The 18,030-nt window shown below is 46.4% G+C and overlaps 1 protein-coding gene across 2 annotated transcripts in view; it reads right to left on the reverse strand.

Annotated features, from left to right (window-relative positions):
• Lgmn (legumain) overlaps positions 1-17,406 on the reverse strand; it is a 45,437-nt gene extending 28,031 nt beyond the window's left edge. Inside the window, exons 1-2 of one of the 2 annotated variants that reach the window (XM_031357481.1) lie at positions 17,252-17,406; positions 4,386-4,557 (exon numbers count right to left, since the gene is read on the reverse strand). In XM_031357481.1, the coding sequence (XP_031213341.1) occupies positions 4,386-4,529 (144 nt within the window). In that variant the 5' untranslated portion in view covers positions 4,530-4,557; positions 17,252-17,406. Of the gene's footprint in view, positions 1-4,385; positions 4,558-16,631; positions 16,774-17,251 lie in introns of those variants that run through there. The other variant, XM_031357483.1, reaches the window with a different exon arrangement.
• Positions 17,407-18,030: the final 624 nt, after the last annotated feature.

Below are 18,030 nucleotides of genomic sequence, written 5' to 3' on the forward strand. Positions count from 1 at the left end.
GCAGTGTCTGAAAAGCTGTCCTGAGCAGACTACAGAGCCAAGAACTATCTACAGAGAGCTATCCAGGGAGCTATCTGGAACAGAACATAGGCCGCCAGCTAGGACTCACGATTTGACTGGAGTCGTTTGTTTCTGCCACTCTCAGACACCCAGAGCAAGCCGAGGCTGGTCCCTGGCACTGAGCCGGTACCACCATCCTGCTAGTCACCACGCAGAACTAACCCTCAATTTACAAATTCCTTCTTTATTATCCCCTGCTCATGGATTTCGGCTTCAGAAGGAGACTGGTCTTACCCTTTCAAGGTCATTGTGTCATCTCCCTAGACTGACCAAGGCCTTATCCAGTTAGAGCGCCAGCTACCACCACCCACCTCACAGTGAATAAAGTTGCTTTTGGTTTATTTCTGACTTCAGTGGTCCTTTCCTCATTATTTGCATGTCCCATTGCCCTAGAAAACCTGGAGCTGTGGTAACCATTTCGTGACAGCCAGTACTTATCTGGAGACAGGACCTCAAAATTGAAAACATGGGTTTGGGTCAAATGGCCTGAGTTTAACTGGCCAACTTAGGACTCTCCACACTTGCTATTTAAAACATTGAGGACATACCAGGCATGGTGGTGCATGCACACATTTAGTCTTAGTACCTTTAGAGGCAGGAGGATCTCTGTGAGTTGGAGGCCAGCCTGATCCATCAGTCCTGAGGAACCTCATGCCTCTATAAATACATCCATTTAAACCTGTACAAGATCAAGGGAGAGTTCTGGGGGTTTTTTTTGGTTTTTGTTGTTGTTGTTGTTGTTTGGGGGGGGTGTTTTGTTTTGTTTTGTTTTGCTTTTGAGACAGGGTTTCTCTGTATAGCCCTGGCTGTCCTGGAACTCACTCTGTCGACCAGGCTGGCCTAGAACTCAGAAATCCACCTGCCTCTGCTTCCCAAGTGCTGGGCTTAAAGGCGTGCGCCACCACTGCCTGGCCCAAGGGAGAGTTCTTGAATGATTTAACCTCCAAGTAATGTTTAGCCAGTGTATTTTCCTAAGTTGGCTGTATAAAAACCAGGTGGCGGATGAGCCAGCATACTTGCTGCCTGTGGTTTGTGCTTAACTTATCTTTTCTCTCAAAGGAAAAGCAATCCGTCGTGATAACAGCTCTTAATCAGGCCAAATTTCCTTTCAAGGCCAGCACACAGAGGCCATTCAAAATGAGTCAGGACTTCCCCTATGCCAACCAACTCTTGATGACACTCACAGGGACACCCCATGAGTTGGGAGCTGTGCCAACCTCCCAACCAACAGCTGGCTAACCACCTGTACCAGGGATAATCTAAACTGACACACCCTGGGACTCCTGTACATACTGGATTTCAATGACTTAGCATCAAAAAAGGATATAGGGGCCAGCGAGACGGCTCTACTGATAAACGTACTTTCTGCCGAGTCTGACAACCTGAGTTTGATCCCTGGGACCCACATGGTAGACTGAGAGAATCAACACCTGCAAGTTTATTTATCCTCTGACCTCCACACACGTGCCACAACAGGCTTGTGGCCATACACATACACACATTCATGCATACATAAATAAATGTAATGAAACTTTTGTTAAAGGATACAGGCTGCCGGGCGGTGGTGGCGCATGCCTTTAAGCCTGGCACTTGGGAGGCAGAGGTAGGTGGATTTCTGAGTTTGAGGCCAGCCTGGTCTACAGAGTGAGTTCCAGGACAGCCAGGGCTATATAGAGAAACCCTGTCTCAAAAAACCACAAAAAAAAAAAAAAAAAAAAAAGATACAGGCTATCTCAGTGGCAATTTTAATATTAATTACATGATGAATTGATAATCATTTAGACATCTGGTTTAAATACGATGTCAAAATTAATTTCCTATATATTCTTCTGTGTTTACATATTTGTGAATAGTTATGTGTTTATATTGTAGATAAGTGTGTGGGTATTTATATTGTGTATGTATGTGTTTATATTGTGCGTAAGTGTGTTTATATTGTTTATAAGTGTGTATGTTTATATTATGTATAGGTAGGCGTATGTGTTTATACTGTGTATATAGGAGTGTGTGTGTGGTGTGTGTATGTGTGTGTGTATGAATGTGGAGGCAAAAAAACCAAAATGGGTGTTGTTCCTTGGGTGCTGTGGAGGTTTGAATAAGAATGCTCCCAGTTAGTCTCATATATTTGCAAGCCTGGTCCCCGGTTGGTGACCTTCTTGGAGGGGGTGTCTCACTAGGGCTGGGCTTTCAGGTTTCAAAAGCCCACACCAGACCCAGCCTCTCTCCACTGCTGCATCCAGACCAAGCTGCCTGACACGATAATGAGCTAACCCTCTGAAATTATACACAAAAAGTTTACATAAGTCCAATTAAATGCTCTCTTTTTAAAGAGTTGCTTTGATTGTGTCTCTTCACAGCAACAGAACAGTGACTAAGGCAAGTGCTATTCACTTTATTTTTAACTGTATATATGTATGTCTGCGTGTGTATATGCACAGGTATGTGCAGTTTCCTAAGTCCAGAGTTGGGCATCAGATCCCCCGGAGCTGGAGTTAGAGGAGGCTATGAGCTGCTTGATGTGGAAGCTGAGGCCCAAATCCAGGTCCTCCAGAAGAGCAGCAAGTGCTATCAACCACTGACCTCCCTCTCCAGCCTGGCCCCCAATACTCCATTTTTGAGACGGTCTCTCACTGGCCTGGAGCTTATCAAGTAGACTAGGCTGGCTGGCCAGTGAGTCCAGGGATCCAGCTATTTCCACCTCCTTATATAGAACTGGGATTCCAAGCACACAACAGTATTCCGTGGTGTTTTTCTAGGAGCTGAACTCAGGTCCTTGTGCGCAGCAGGCATTTAACTGAATAGACTACCTCCGCAGCTCCTCCTACATATTTTAATCTTTTTCAGATGTGGCTACTAGAAATTTTTCCATGACTCATGCAGTTCTTACTGGACTGGGTGGCTCTCAAGCCAGCTGGCTGGGTCTGGATCCTACCCCACCCCCTCCTTGTGCTACTTACAACTTCCACCGCATTGGGCAAACTGCTGGCCTCCCCAGACCTCCAACCAAGTGCGGGTGGAAAAAGAGGGATTAAGAACAGATCCAGCTCCATACTGCTCAATGGTGAGGATTAAAGGCTCTGAATGATCTCAGGAGAGCCTGCAATGTGATCTCCTGTGATAATCTAGGTACCTGGCCTAAAAAAAAAAAAATTAACCATTTAACTAGCTCTGTTCTATAGATCAGGCTGGCTTCAAACTCAGAGATCTGCTTGCCTCTGCCTCCAAGAGCTGAAACTAAAAGCATGTGTCACCACTCACGCCTAAATCGACTTTTTAAAGGACAGTGTTATCATTCATATGAAGTCAGCCTTTAAATACAGTGCAACCATCACCACTTTCTAGTTCTAGAACATTCTCACTACCCGAAACAGGATCTAATTCCACAAGCAGTCAACTCCTCAGACTCTCCTCTGCCCAGCCCCCTCTTCCTTGCAGATTTTCCTAATCTGAAGTGCCATTTAGTGGATTTATGAACTGTTTGGTCTTTGTGACTGGCTTCTTTTACTTAGCATGAGTTTACACTGTGCCACTTAGTGGATTTATGAACTGGTTTGGTCTCTGTTGACTGGCTTCTCTTACTTAGCATGTGTTTACGGTTTGTCCGTACTGAAGCACACGGAAGGAATAATTCCATCCTTTCCGTGGCCAATCCATGCTCCCATCTTCATGCTGGATCACCTGAGTAAGGCTGATACAAGCACGAGATTTTGCACAGGCATATTTTCATTCTTTTTGGGGTCCACACCTTGGGGTGGGATCTTTAGATTACAAGGTTTGCCGTTTCATCTTCCCCAAGACTGATGCTTCCCCAAGGCCACCCCTTCCTCTGAGCAGGAGGCCAGACTGTCAACTATGACTTTTTCCCTCACTTCCACAAGCTGATTTGCAGGAAACACCAGGAGGGATAAGGTGGTGTAAAGGGACAGAGGTGTGGAGGGCAGAGGGGCCGGGAGTGTAGTCCCCAGAGCTTCCACCCTGCTTGCTTCCTGTCCTGTGGCCTCAGTTAAATCACCTCCTCTCTCTAGCGCCCCAGTGTCCTTTCTATAACATGAAGGTGTTAGCCCAAGGGCTCTCACCTGGTAATCTTGAGCCCCCAAGATATGTGGAGATATCTAAATACATACTGAGTTTTGAGTTGTGACAAGCAGACAAGTGATGCCACAACCACTTCAGATACGGTGCAGACCCAAAAAGGGATTAACTCCTGGTTCTAAAGGCCACCGTTGTGGAAAGGTGAGGAAATCCTGCATTAGACTAAAGCAAAACTATCTTCCAAAATGGCGTGGCCATTTTGTAGGCAAAGCCAGCGCCGTTGAGTTTCTTACCTGGTGTCGGTAATTATACCAGCCGTTGGAGCCTGCCACGATCACCACCCAGTGCTTGCCACCGTCCTCGGGATCGTCCACACCGATGGGCACAGCACCAGCACCCAGCACCAGGCTGAGAAGCACGGCCGCTTTCCAGACCATTCTGCACCCCAGTGTCTGCTACAAAAGACTGAAAAGAAAAACACAGCCCATTTAAAAAGGGTCAAGAACATCACCTGGTGTCAAAAGGATTGGCTGCTCATCCCAGAGGAATGTGCTGAGGGTAACAGCTAAGATAAAAACCCTCGAAGACCTTTGGTCACTGCTGGGGGTGGGCAGTCCTGTCTCTATTCCTAAACCTACCTACAAGAGGCAGATGTGCCCATGGCCAACCAATACCCAGAAAGCACTTAGAACTTTTCAAGTTCCTGCCACAACTCAGAATGTAGATGGCATCCCACCAAACCCTGAACTGTCTGTGCAAGAACACACATTCCTAGTTGTTTGTGGGAAAACGTACAAAGCAGACATATAAGTATAACAGGAGTTTTTTTGTTGGGTAGTGGGTAGAATAGGGCAATCTCCTAAACTGCCCCTTTTTATTATAATAAATATTATTGTAAAATGTATTTACATTTCTTTTATATTTTTTAAAACCTTAGTTATTTATGTATGAGTACTCTGCATACATGTATGCCTGTATGCAAAGGAAGGCATCAGATACTGTTTTAGATGGTTGTAAGCTGCCATGTAGTTGGGAATTGAACTCAGAACCTCTGGAAGAGCAACCAGTACTCTTATCCACTGAGCCATCTCCCTAGCCCGTACCTACATTTTTAAAGTTATTCATAGCAGGTGGGGTATGTACTGCCACGCAGAGGGCGGCTTTAGGGAGTTGGTTCTCTCCTTCCACTTTAAACTCACATGCTGGCTGACTTAGCAGTCAGTATCTTCGTCCACTAAGCTATCTCACCAGCTCCAATGTAGATTACTTATAGTATTACTTATAGTATAAGTATAAATATTCAGTACATGAACAAGAGTGTGAACTCAAGTTCCCCAGAAGGGGTACAGGGAGAGGAGGAAGGGAAGGAGAGAGGAAAAGGGGGGAGAGAGGTAGGGGTGGGGGAGAGGGGGTGGATGAGTTAAAGATTCTACGAGGAAGGAAGAAAGATTGAGCTTCAAGATTATGGAGTTAAAACGTTGCAGACTAGAGCCAAATACCTTGAGATATTTTTGCCCCCTTCAAAGCCATTCATTGTTCTTCCCTGTGTCTAATCTAATATCCTTGTGACTATCCAAACCTTACAATGTAAGCCCTTAGGAGACTACTGCAGTCCACCAGTCCAAAAGCCAAGAATGTCATCAGTTAGCATGTGACCCCAATAACAGCAATGCCCTTTTTGCTGTCCATGGTCCCCACTACCACTACAAAGGAAATGCCTTTGATTTATGACGCTTCTTAGTTTTGTCCCGAATGAAAACCATATGCAACCACTTCGGCATGGTGTTTGTGTGTTCCCTGGGCCATGCCATTCACATTTAGCTCCAGAATAAACTCATATTCCCCATGAAGTAAGAGCCGTGTTTCTCTATTACCAAAAGAGATGGCAGTTTGAGCATCAGTGTGAGCCACCTGGATAAGCCATAATCAGACTTCCTGTCTCTGTCTGGCAGTTATTAACAAGTGCATGTGTCTGTGTACCAGGTGGAGCAAACACTTTCACGTGTTTTAAAAAGGGGGAAGGCTAAGAGTAGGCACTGCTCTTACAAAGGACCTGAGCCCAGTTCCCAGCATCCATGTTGGGTGGCTCACGACCGCCCTTAACTCCATCCAGCTGGAGGAGGTGGGGCGCCAAGCTCCACAGGCAATTACACTCACGTGCACATACACACAGACACACACACACATACCTAATAATAAAAATAAATATTTCACCAAGCAGTGGTGATGCGCACCCTTAATCCCAGTGCCTGGGAAGCAGAGGCAGGCAAATCTCTATGTGTTAAAAAAAACTAGCCAGGTCTGCTGAGAGAGTTCCAGGAGTGAGAAACCCTGTCTCAAAAATCCAAAACAAACAAATAAATAATATTTCATCTTTTAAAAAAAGAGGGCTGGAGAGATGGCTCAGAGGTTAAGAGCACTGACTGTTCTTCTAGAGGTCCTGAGTTCAATTCCCAGCAATCACATGGTGACTCACAACCATCTTTAATGGGATCTCATACCCTCTTCTGGTGTGTCTGAAGACAGCTACAGTGTACTCATATACATAAAATAAATAAATCTTTAAAAAAAAAAGGAAAAGAAAAGAAAAGAAAAGAAAAGAAAGAAAGCCAGGCAGTGGTGGCACACGCCTTTAATCCCAGCACTTGGGAGGCAGAGGCAGGCAGATTTATGAGTTGGAGGCCAGCCTGGTCTACAGAGTGAGTTCCAGGACAGCCAGGGCTGTACACAGAAACCCTGTCTTGAAAAATAAGAGTAAATAAATAAATAAATAAATACAAATTTAAAAATTTTTAAAAGAAAAGAAGGAAGGGAGGAAGGGCAGAGAAAGGTATGAAGTGACAGATCCACTGTTTCTGGAGACTTATCCTTAGCCAAAGTCCAGCCCTGTGTGTTCTGGATTCTTAGTCTGTTAGTTTCTGCCCCATAGTTCCACATCTCAAGACTTCATGCTTAAGGAAGTACCCAGCCCGTATTATACTTTAATGTCAAAACGTGTTTTGTATTGTTTTGAGACAAATGTCTTGATGTGTGTTTCCCAGGCTTATCTCCAACACCGAGCAAGCAATCTTCCTGCCTCAGCTTCCAGAGTACCCGGGACTGCAAGCATGTGCCAGAGTACCACAGCAAACCTCCTAATGCCAAACCTTAAACACCCTTTCTACCACACAAGGTAGTAATAACGCCATATGCTGGCCACCTTACCTTGTGACATTAGCCTCTCCCTGTATCCTGACTCTGGTGTTCTGAAATGACTCACCCAGGCCTGTGACCCTGTGATAAGAGGTGCCCAGGACTCAGCAGGAAGGAGCCTGTAGGGCTGGCTCTGCCTGGTTCCCGCTCTCATGAAAACAAACAGCAGCTAAGGCATGGTTGGTCTCTAGGACCAAGAGCTCCATCCTCTGCTCTAACTCTCCAATGAGAGGGAGAAGGGAAAGAAGCCAGGGCACCTAAGCTGGTGTGTCAGTGAGGCTACGTCATGCATCCGCTCACATGAGGATCTCCTTAGGTACAGACTGCATCTCTAAAGCACTCCTGGGTACAAAGATGCTGCTAAGACTATACTTGGATGCAGAGATGGCGGCATAAGCCCTATGGGCTCCCATCCCCCTTGGTCCTAAGCCCAGCCTCCTGGCACTTGGGATTAAGATGCTCGGCCACTGCAAATTTCTCAAACTCAAGAACCAAATCCTCAGTCAGTGCAAATTAAAGTTCCTTTTTCCTCCTCCTCTTCCTCTTCTCCCTCCTCTTCCTCTTCCTCCTCCTCTTCCCCCTCTTCTTCCTCTTCCTCCTCTTCCTCTCCTCCACCCCCACCCTGCCTCATACTTGAGTATCCTGAGGGCTAAAATTACATCACTTACCACCATACCCAGTTTTAATTCCTATCTCTTTTGTTTTACTGCAGTAGTCATACAGGAGTAAGTAACTGCAGTAAATGCTCCCAGATCTGTTGTCAGTCAGAGGGTGTGGGGCAGCATGATCTATAACAGCTGAGGTTAGGGAGCTGCTGAGGTGATTTCAATGCCAGGACCTGCTGATCTGTTAATCGGTACCCAGGAGGCTCCTCCACAGTCCCAAAGGCCTGATTAGGGGCCCCCATGAGGCATACTCAGACAGGGCAAACAAGAGCAGAAACAAATGTCCCCAGAGCTCTCTCCAGGCCTTACTGCAGAAGGTGCACATGACCACCAGCGGGCTTCCTCACCCTGCACTCATTCAGCTCCCTGAAAGAATTCCCCAAGATCCATCTGGTAAGCAATGTTTTTCTATCAAGGCCAAACAGTAAATATTTTTGACTTTGCAGGCCAGGCCATCTACAACATAGTCATTTGACCCTGTCAATGTATCATGAAAGCAGCCATAGACAATATGGAAATAAATGAACATGGCTGTTAGTATAAAACCTTATCTATTAAAAACAAACAAACAACAACAGGTAGTAAATTTGACCTCTGGGCCAGATTACTGACTTTGCCTTTAGGAAACAGAATGAGCTCCTAGTCCCAAGGGCAGCCTGAATAGCTGTAATAATCTCCCATAAAAATCAACAAACTGGTTCCTGGTTTATACATCAGTCTGTACTGCATTTGGTTCGAGTGGCATTTGAGTGACTCGTCCCATAGGTGACATTGATATGTGATCTTTCTGCTCATATTTAGGGGGAAAGAAAGAAATAAAAGACACGTGGCTTTCAATGTCCAAAGTTTCCAGATCCACAGATTTTACCAAGCTTGGGTCAAAAACACTTCAGGGTTGGGGAGGCAGCTCAGGGTCAATCTCTTGCTACACACACATGAGGACCTGAGTTTGAATCAGCAGAACCCAAGTCAAAGTTGGGTGTGGCAGTGCTCACCTGTAATCCCTGCAGTCCTACAGTGACATGGGAAAAATCTGCAGACGGTCGAGGGTATTTGATAGCCTGGCCAATTCAGAAGTGAACCACAGAGACTCTGTCTTAATCAAATTGGAAGGATAAACACCAGAAGTTGCCTCATGACCTCCACAGGCACCTGCATGAATGTGTACACAAATGCATGCACATGGGGGGTTGCATCTACGTTGAATTTGTAATAGTCTTTTTTTTTCTTGGCATTACCTCCGAAGCGTAACAGGATGACAACTAACACAGCACCTGCAAAAGTTCTAGGTTTTCAAGCCATCCAACGAGGAGTTAAAAGTTACAAGAGGGTAAGCCTAGGCTCTAGGCAAATGATGTCATTTCTCTTGAAGGACTTGCGCATCCTACTTGATAGCCAAGAGAAACGTTGGAAGCAGCCCCAAGGATACCCAGATGGCTGTTCTGTTCTGGAAACAATGTCCAGTCTGACTGTGAGCATTGAAACAGACACAGCCAGTCTAGCCACCTCGATTAGCCAGCCCTGCAGCAGCCATATAAAGCCAGCCCTCAGCTGTGCTCACAGTATCTGGTTCACCTTCCACTCCTCTCATACACGGGTCACAGTTCTGCTAGGGAGGAGTAGCAGACAGATCTGCTGTGATCCCTCTACTCACTCATCCTTACAGCTGATGAGTTCACAGACGACCCCTGCGAACACACATTGCTCCTTTCAGACAGGGAGGAAAACCAAGACTGGGAGAAGGAGAGAAACTTGCAGATCAGTGACATGAATCTGGCTGAGCGGGCTGTGTCTGTCACACTACATCGTCAATACCGCTCCTGGGAAATCCTGGTGGGTCCCATGAGCAGACATTGACAATTCCAGCTTGGGGCTCAAACACAGAGTGGATCTTCAGCCCTTCCCCCAGGACACGCATGACCACTCTCACATGCTATTTTAAGGCATTAGTGGGAGCTCTTCTGTGCCCCCATCACGGAGACCTTTAACCACACTCCCCAAGTCACATGACAAACCTCATGAACGTTCCCAATTGCCAAAGGTTCGTCCTAACCTTTGCCATCATACTGCTCAGCTACAGGCTAGGCCAGAAGGTCAAGATAAGAACTTCACTCGACATCAAAAAAATGATCATCAGTCAGGCAGTGGTGGGCACACCTTTAATCCCAGCACTCTGGAGGCAGAGGTAGGTGGATTTCTGAGTTCGAGGCCAGCCTGGTCTACAGAGTGAGTTCCAGGACAGCCAGGGCTATACAGAGAAACCCTGTCTCGAAAAACAAAACAAAATAAAACAAACAAACAAAAAAGATCATCAAATGGGCTTAATTCAACCAGGGACAGTGGGACAAAGGGAACATTCTAAATTGTCACCACAAAGTATATAAGTAACAGAGGGAAGGTCATGGGGCCATCTAAGTCGCTCGGTCAAGTTCAAAGCCAGGTAAGAGACACCTCCAGCACCAGGTGTGACCTCTCAGTGCCAGCTAACACTGCGTCAAGAGCAGCAAGCCAAGGCCACACATAGAAGCTAGTTAGTGAGATGACAACACCCTTGAAGAACTTTCCAAACAGGCCAGTCCTCATCACACTCTGTTCTCCGTAGGTTAGAGTGGAGGCTTCCTGTAGACCGCTGATGACATGAACAAACGAAGAACAAAGAGGTGATATGGACTGTCCCCTTGTCTTGTTGCTTTGTTGACACGGGGTCTCATTATATAGCAAAGACTGACCCAGAACTCACAATCCACCTGCTCCAACTCCAAAACTCCTAGGATTCTGGGTGTGAATAACTACGTCTGGCCTGCTAGAGCTATTTCCTTAATAGAACTTTCTTTTGCTGTGTTAGCTTTCTGTTTTGAATTATTGTACTGTATTCTGCTGTATTTTGAGACAGTCTCAGATAGCCCAGGCTGGCCTCAGACTGACTACGCCGTAGCTAAGAGTGACTTAGAATTCCAGATCCTTAGCCAGCCCTCCAGAGGCAGAGGCAAATGGATGACCTCTGAGTTCGAGGCCAGCCTGGTCCACAGAGTGAGTTCCAGGACAGCCAGGGCTACACAGAGAAGCCTTATCTTGAATCCCCCTCTTCACTGTCCCCCTCCTCGAGTGCATGCAAAAGAAATTCCAGAACCTCCTGCCTCCACCTCCCAAGTGCTGGAGTTACAGTATGTCACATGATTTGAGGTGCTAGGGATTAACCGGGGGGTGGGGGTTGGGGTGTCTCTCAAGTGCTAGGCAATGCTCCATGGCTGAGCTTCATCCTCAGCCTTAATCTCTCTCTAAGCTAGGCCCCTCTTGGACACAGTGGCCACTGCTCCCTTCCTAGCAGGGCTACAGTATGAAGTTCTCAGGCTCACGTCTTTTGGCTTTCCTGTTGAAGACTAAGGTAGCTAGATCCTATCTCAAATGAAAATGTCTTACCAGATGAGCTTATCATCAGGAAACTATGAGATTGGCAATGAGCCAGATCTAGAACTATAGACTGCATAACCTTTCTAGGGCCACCTAATTATGGTTCCATCAAAATTACTGTCTACCCATTTCCTGTGGATAAGAGTCATACAAATAACTCGTGCAGACATGCAAATGATTCTAACAAAGAGTGGTGTCTTAGTTTGGGTTTTTCTGCTGTGAACAGACAGAATGACCAAGGCAACGCTTATTTGTTGTACCACAGGCGGGGACCTGCTGCTGAGGCCGATGGGTCTCTCTCTCCCAGGTGTTGACCTGTGGCTGCACAGCGCATTAGTTAAAAAGGAGGCAATGTATAAATGAGATATTTTATTGTAGGAAAGAGAAAATAGGTCAAGTAGAGAGAAGGAAAGGAGAGGAAAGAGAGAAGAGAAGGAGAGAGAGAGAAAGGAAAGGAAGAAAGCAAGAGAGGAACAAAGAGCAAGAGAGAGAGAGTGCAAGAGAGGGAGAACAGAGAGGAGACAAAGAGCAAGAGAGTGAGAGAGAGAGAGAGAGAGAGTGCAAGAGAGGGAGAACAGAGAGGAGACAAAGAGCAAGGGAGTGAGAGAGTGAGTGTGAGTGAGGAGGGGGCAAACCGCCCCTTTTATTGTGTGGGGCGTGGCATGTCTGGCTTGTGGTCAGATGACTGGGTGTAGGGTCCAGCTAGAACACTGGGAGCTTGGGGCATTGTCTGTCTGATAGATCACACATCCCCTGCAGGGGCAGCTGTGAGGGGTTGTGACTGAAACAGGAACCAAATACTCAGGAGTTAACGGCCAAGCTCCTTCCACCCTCTGCAAGCAGAAATTGCCCACAGGGGTCCAGGGCTCAAAGCCAAATACTCAACTGAGCTTAAGTTACCTGGGCAGACCACTGCCCCACACTGCCCCATACATTAGGACAACCTTTACTTGTGGCTGGCTTACAGGTTCAATCCATTATCATCAAGGCAGGAGCATGGTATTGCCCAGGTTGGCATGGTGCAAGAGGAGATGAGAGTTCTACAATCTGAAGGCTGCTAGGAGAACACTGGCTTCCAGGCAGCTAGTCTAAGGGTATTAAAGCCCACGCCCACAGTGACAAACATACTCCAACAGGGCCACACCTCCTAATGCCACTCCCTGGGCCAAGCATATACTGACCATCACAGGTGGCTACACAGACTTTCCATTGCCCCTAATCCACCCCCACCTACAGTTCACACTCCAATGTTTCCTGTCTACAGACATGGCTGAACTTTGGAGGACTCTGTGAACTAGCTGTAATACCAACAAGTTTTGTCAATAAGTTAAGCAAAGCTCTTTTTTTTTTTAAAGATTTAGTTATTATTTTAAATAAGTACACTGTAGCTGTCTTCAAACATTCCAGAAGAGGGTGTCAGATATCATTACGGGTGGTTGTGAGCCACCAATGTGGTTGCTGGGATTCGAACTCAGGACCTTCAGAAGAACAGTCAGCGTTCTTACCCGCTGAGCCATCTCGCCAGCCCCCAAGCAAAGCTCTTAACACATGATCGTTTTTAAGATGTACACAGTGATAACTTCACCTTTCAAAAAAACAGTCTCTTTTACCATCACAGAAACTACACGACTCTAACACAAGCAAACAGAAGCCAAGCTGTTGGTAGGAGGCCTCAGGCGTCTAATGACATCATGTCTGGTAGAAGGTTGACAGCTTCTTAACACTTGTATTTTTGATGCCTAGTTCAAATATGAATTATTTTAAACCAAGGTTATTATTTTTTGAAACTTGGTTCCATTACATTCTGTGGTCTTTTTTCCAAAAATGACTATCTATATTAATTCTAAAGTCTAATTTAGACTTTTTAAAAACAAAACAAAACAAACAAACAAACAAAAAAAAACCCTGAACTCAAAAATATCCACCAGCCTCTTTCTGAGACTAAAGGTGTGTGCTATCACACCTAGCCTTGAAGGCAGGCTCTTGTTGGATTTTGATTTTGTTTGATTTTAGACCTGTCAACCTAGCCATAGCTGTAGCTATCCTGGAACTCACAATGTAGACCAGGCTGGCCTCGAAATCAGAGATTGGCCTGCCTGCCTCCAGAGTGCTGGGATTGAAGGCATGTGTCCACCAGGCTGGTACTGAACTTACTGTATCTTTTTTTTTTTTTTTTAAACTTCAAGAAATTTAAGGCCCATGTAGTGGTGGACACCTTTAGTCCTAGGACTCTGGAGGCAGGCAAGCCAATCTATGAGTTCAAAACCAGCCCAGTCTACATAGTGAGTTCCAGGATGGTCAGAGCTACATAGTGAGACTCTGTCTTGAAGAAAAGAAAAAAAAAAAAAAAAAAAAAAAAAAAAAAAAAAAAAAAAAAAGAGCCAGGTGGTAGTGGTTCACACCTTAGGTCCAGCACTAGGAAGGCAGAGGCAGGGGGATCTCTTGAGTTTGAGGCCAGCTTGACCTACAGAGTGAGTTCCATGACAGGTAAAGCTACACAGAGAAACCCTGTGTTAGAAACAAAAAGATGTAAAGTAAACATAACCACTCTGTCCCATTCACCTTCATGATTACTAAACTATCAGCTGTTAATATCTTGTAACAATCTTAGCTCTTCATCCTCCAAAACACCCACAAAACGTTACAGATGGAACTTCTGCCTGGCAGTCCCACTCTTAGCCACCCACAATACATTATTCTAAACTAGCATGTCCTTCCAATTAATTTACTAGACTCTTAAATAGATCTACAGACATCCAATAAACACTTTCTTCCTCTCAGAGTGCTAAGCTGTTTCTAGTTTTCTAACCACTATAAGCAATGTCACAAACACTGCCACAAACCCTCTCTTTATGCACAAATATCTATGGTATTCCCAAGAACTGCAATGGTGGGAGAGGGTGTTTGGTTTTTTGAGACAGGCTCTCTCTACCTAGCCCAGACTGTCCTGGAAATCTATGTAGACCAGGCTGGCCTTGAACTCACAGACTCTCTGTCCTTCCAATGCTAGGACACTGGGTTTTTTAATTCATCCTTTTACAAGTGGCTACTCTGTTCTAAGGCAGAGGCTCTCAGCCTTCCTAAGGCTGTGGCACTTTCATACAGTCCCCATGTTGTGATGATCCCGGACCATAAAATTATTTCCTTGCTACTTCATAACTGTAATCTTGCTATTGTTATGAATTGCAATGTAAATATCTGACACCCAGGATATCTGATATGCAACCCCCAAAGGGATTAAGACCCACAGGTTGAGAACCACTGGTCTACAGCAAGTAGTAATACCATCTTTTTCTATCTTTTCATCTGAGAGCATCAAACTTAACATTCCCAAATTTGAGGGATACATAAGTATCTAACTAAGAGACTTTTGGGGGGAGGGAGTGGTTAAAAAAGAAAACCAATGAGCCTCATCACATGTTCATTTAATCATTCAGATTTCAACATCCTCAATGCTCGTGACAACTTCATCATAAAATGAGATTCGAACTTTGATCCACTAAGCAACTTTCTGCGGTTTAAAAAATAACACTGGAGGGCCATGGAGATGATCCAGTGGTTACAGGAACTAGCCTGGAGCCTGATGAGCTGAGTCCCAGAAGCCAAGTGAAAAAAACTGAATCAGCATCTGCAGTCTCAGCCCATCCTCCCAAAGACAGAAGGAAACGGACGGCTAGCCTGGAGCTAGCTGTCCTCTCATCTCCACACATGGGCCATGAAACTCCTGCAACAGGGTATGTACACACACAAGCGAGAGTACACATGCGTTTTGGCACAATCTACACTCCCAGAATTCTAGAGGCTGAGCGAGGAGAGTCACTGTAAATTCAAGGTCAGTCTGGGCTACAGAGTAAAAGCCTACCTCATAAAAAACAAAAACAAAAACAAACAAACAAACAAAAATCCCGTGGGGCCCGAAGTGATATACACCTTTAATCCCAGTACTCAAGAGGCAGAGAGGCAAGCCTATCTCTGTGAGTTGAGTCAAGCCTGGTCTATATAGTGAGTTACAGGACAACCAGGATTACATAGATAACAACAACAATAACAGGAACAGCAATGAGCATTTCTCCAAGAGTTACAGGAAAATTCTAGAAGCAGAGTTTTCACTTCAACATTGTGAAATGGCGCATGTGTTTTGTTTTGTTTTGTTTGGGTTTTCTGGGTTAACAGCATCCATGTCACATACACAATGATGGACCCAGGAGAGCAACAGCCAGAATGTCCCATCGCTACTATCCCTGGGGCTGTCACAATGCAGTCACCCAGTGCTTTACTCATGTGTCCCTGGCAATGCTGGGGACAACAAGCCACTGTGCTACCAGCCTCATAATTATGTGCAGGACATGACCCTTCACTGGTTCGCTATGGCTCCAGAGAGTCCTCCCAGTTACTATAAATAGAAAACGCTCTGCAGGCCACAGCCTTGCTCTTCTCCTGCACACTGTGCCATCTCCTATCGCACCTGGCAGCTCCACAGAGAGCTAGGCTCTCTACACCATCCGGCTCCTGTGAAACACCGCCCCCACCCACACACACACACACAGTGTACACACAGCATCATCGACTACTGACACACGTGTCCAAGAATGCATCCCCATCAATAAGCAGCGTCCTGGGCATGGTGTAGTCTATCTACTTCCTTAACTGGTCTGGAATCTTCTCTCTCTTCCAACCACTGCTGTAACTCCCCTGGGGGTTACCTTGGTGCCCTTCTGGTCTTCAGTGTGGCCTCCTCTAACACTCTCTAACCTACAAACCCTGTAAGGTAAAGGGAAATTTACACTAAAGGCAGCTCACTGAGTATTCAGGACAACATCTAAATCCCCCACCCCACTAAAGGGCATTTGAGATACACGTGACATCGTCCTGCATCAACGCACTCCACACATGTAATCCCTTTCTCTATACAGGCTCCACAATTCCAGGTCCAAAGCACTGTCCACAGCTTCGCCCCTCTCTCCCCTCCACACCATCTGCTAGCCACTGCCCTATCTCCATCGCTCCAGCTTCGCCCCACTCTTCGCCCTCCACACCAAGTCCTAGCTCCTCCCAAACGAGGACTGGGTGTTGTCTCTGTACACAAAGGACTATCTCTACCCTCCACAAAATAAATTCGTCTCAAAAATTTTAGCAAAGAACACAGCATGGAGGCCCAATCCTGTAATTCTGGCCTTCAGAAAGCTGAGGCAGGAGGGTCACTGAATTCAGAACCAACCTGGGCTACGTGGTGAGTTTGAGGAGGCCATCTCAAAGCAAACAGTAGCTTACCTTACTACAGCCCAATAAATATTTGGTTTGCAGACCCAGAGTAAAGAATATTCCACAGGACACACAGCTGCAGACCACGGGGCGAGTCTCAAATCCTGACCACTCATTTTCATCTATAAAACGGAGCATGTGACATACATTCCATCCTCCAGCCCTTAGTGTCTACTTAACACAAAATAACCCTAACCCTAAGGGGTCAGGGAGGGACCACATAGGCTAGCTTTCACTTTCAAGGAGGATGTGAGCCTCCCTAAAACCCACTAGCTCTTCTCAGGAATATTTGGGGTATTCCTGTCGGGGTATTTTTGTTCAGATCGGGAATCGCCCCTGTCTACTGGTGCAATGCTCCAAGTTAAAAACATCAACAAGAAGCCCGGGACTCTGCCAAGAGCTGCCTGGCTGTGAAACCTCAATAAATCGACTCCTCCTCCTGCCTCAGTTTCGCCCTCCAGGGCAACCCGCCGTTCCAGCAAAGCACACTCGCGATACAAACAAGTCTCCGGCTGGAAGCTTTCAGAAGGGAAATATGACTCAAAAAGGGTCGAGGGATGGAAAGCCTAGCCAAAAGCCGGTAAGTCACTTCTCGTGGGGCGCAGGTCCTCCCAGGGGTCCCCAATTACCTGGGCGGGTGATCGCTGCGGCGACTGCAGAACCGTGGGAATTCCGGGCGTCGCGCAGACTCAGAGCAGCCCCCTCTAGAGTCCGCCCGGCAGTGATTGAGCTGCGGCAACACCGATCCCGGAGCCCGGGCTACCTGCGCAGCCTGATTGGTGCGACCTCGGAGTGTGGCGTACAAAGAAACCAATAGAAGCTGAGACTGAGGCCGGCTATCCAGAAAGACTACGAATCCCAGTGTGTATGGGCGGGCGGGGCTCCAGGGCCCTGTGGGCGGAGCTTTAGGGCCCTGTGGTCAGAGGTTGGGTCTGCGTCTTTTCAGAGAGCTAGGCTTGAGCACCTAGGTGTCAAGGGGCTCTAGGGACAGTGAGTGAGAAGTCGCGCAAACTGGTCTCCAGACTTGTCAGCGCACTGGACCTACTGATGCTCCCCCGTAGTCCACCCACAACAAAGGACTGTTGTATTTTGTTGGTCTGCCTTGACTGTGATCACAACACCCACTCCACCCCACCCCCAACTTCCAGAGATGGATGGCCACCCCAGCTTTACACACAGGACATCTGACAAAATCAAGGAGCTTACATTTTTTTCAGGCTCCGAAAACACTTTCAGTGGAGGAAGCAAACCTTAGCAGTGGGATTCCTGAATCCTAAAATCCTAATCCCTTGTCGTGTCCCAAGTGTTAGGTGTCACAGTGAGCTGGAGAGGAAATAAAATATATGCAAATGCTGTAAGCTGGTGCTCAATGAATTGAATTGGATGGAGTATTGTGACAGAGTTCATG

This window comes from Mastomys coucha, unplaced genomic scaffold (assembly GCF_008632895.1).
Source record: "Mastomys coucha isolate ucsf_1 unplaced genomic scaffold, UCSF_Mcou_1 pScaffold6, whole genome shotgun sequence".
NCBI classification, from domain to species: domain Eukaryota; kingdom Metazoa; phylum Chordata; class Mammalia; order Rodentia; family Muridae; genus Mastomys; species Mastomys coucha.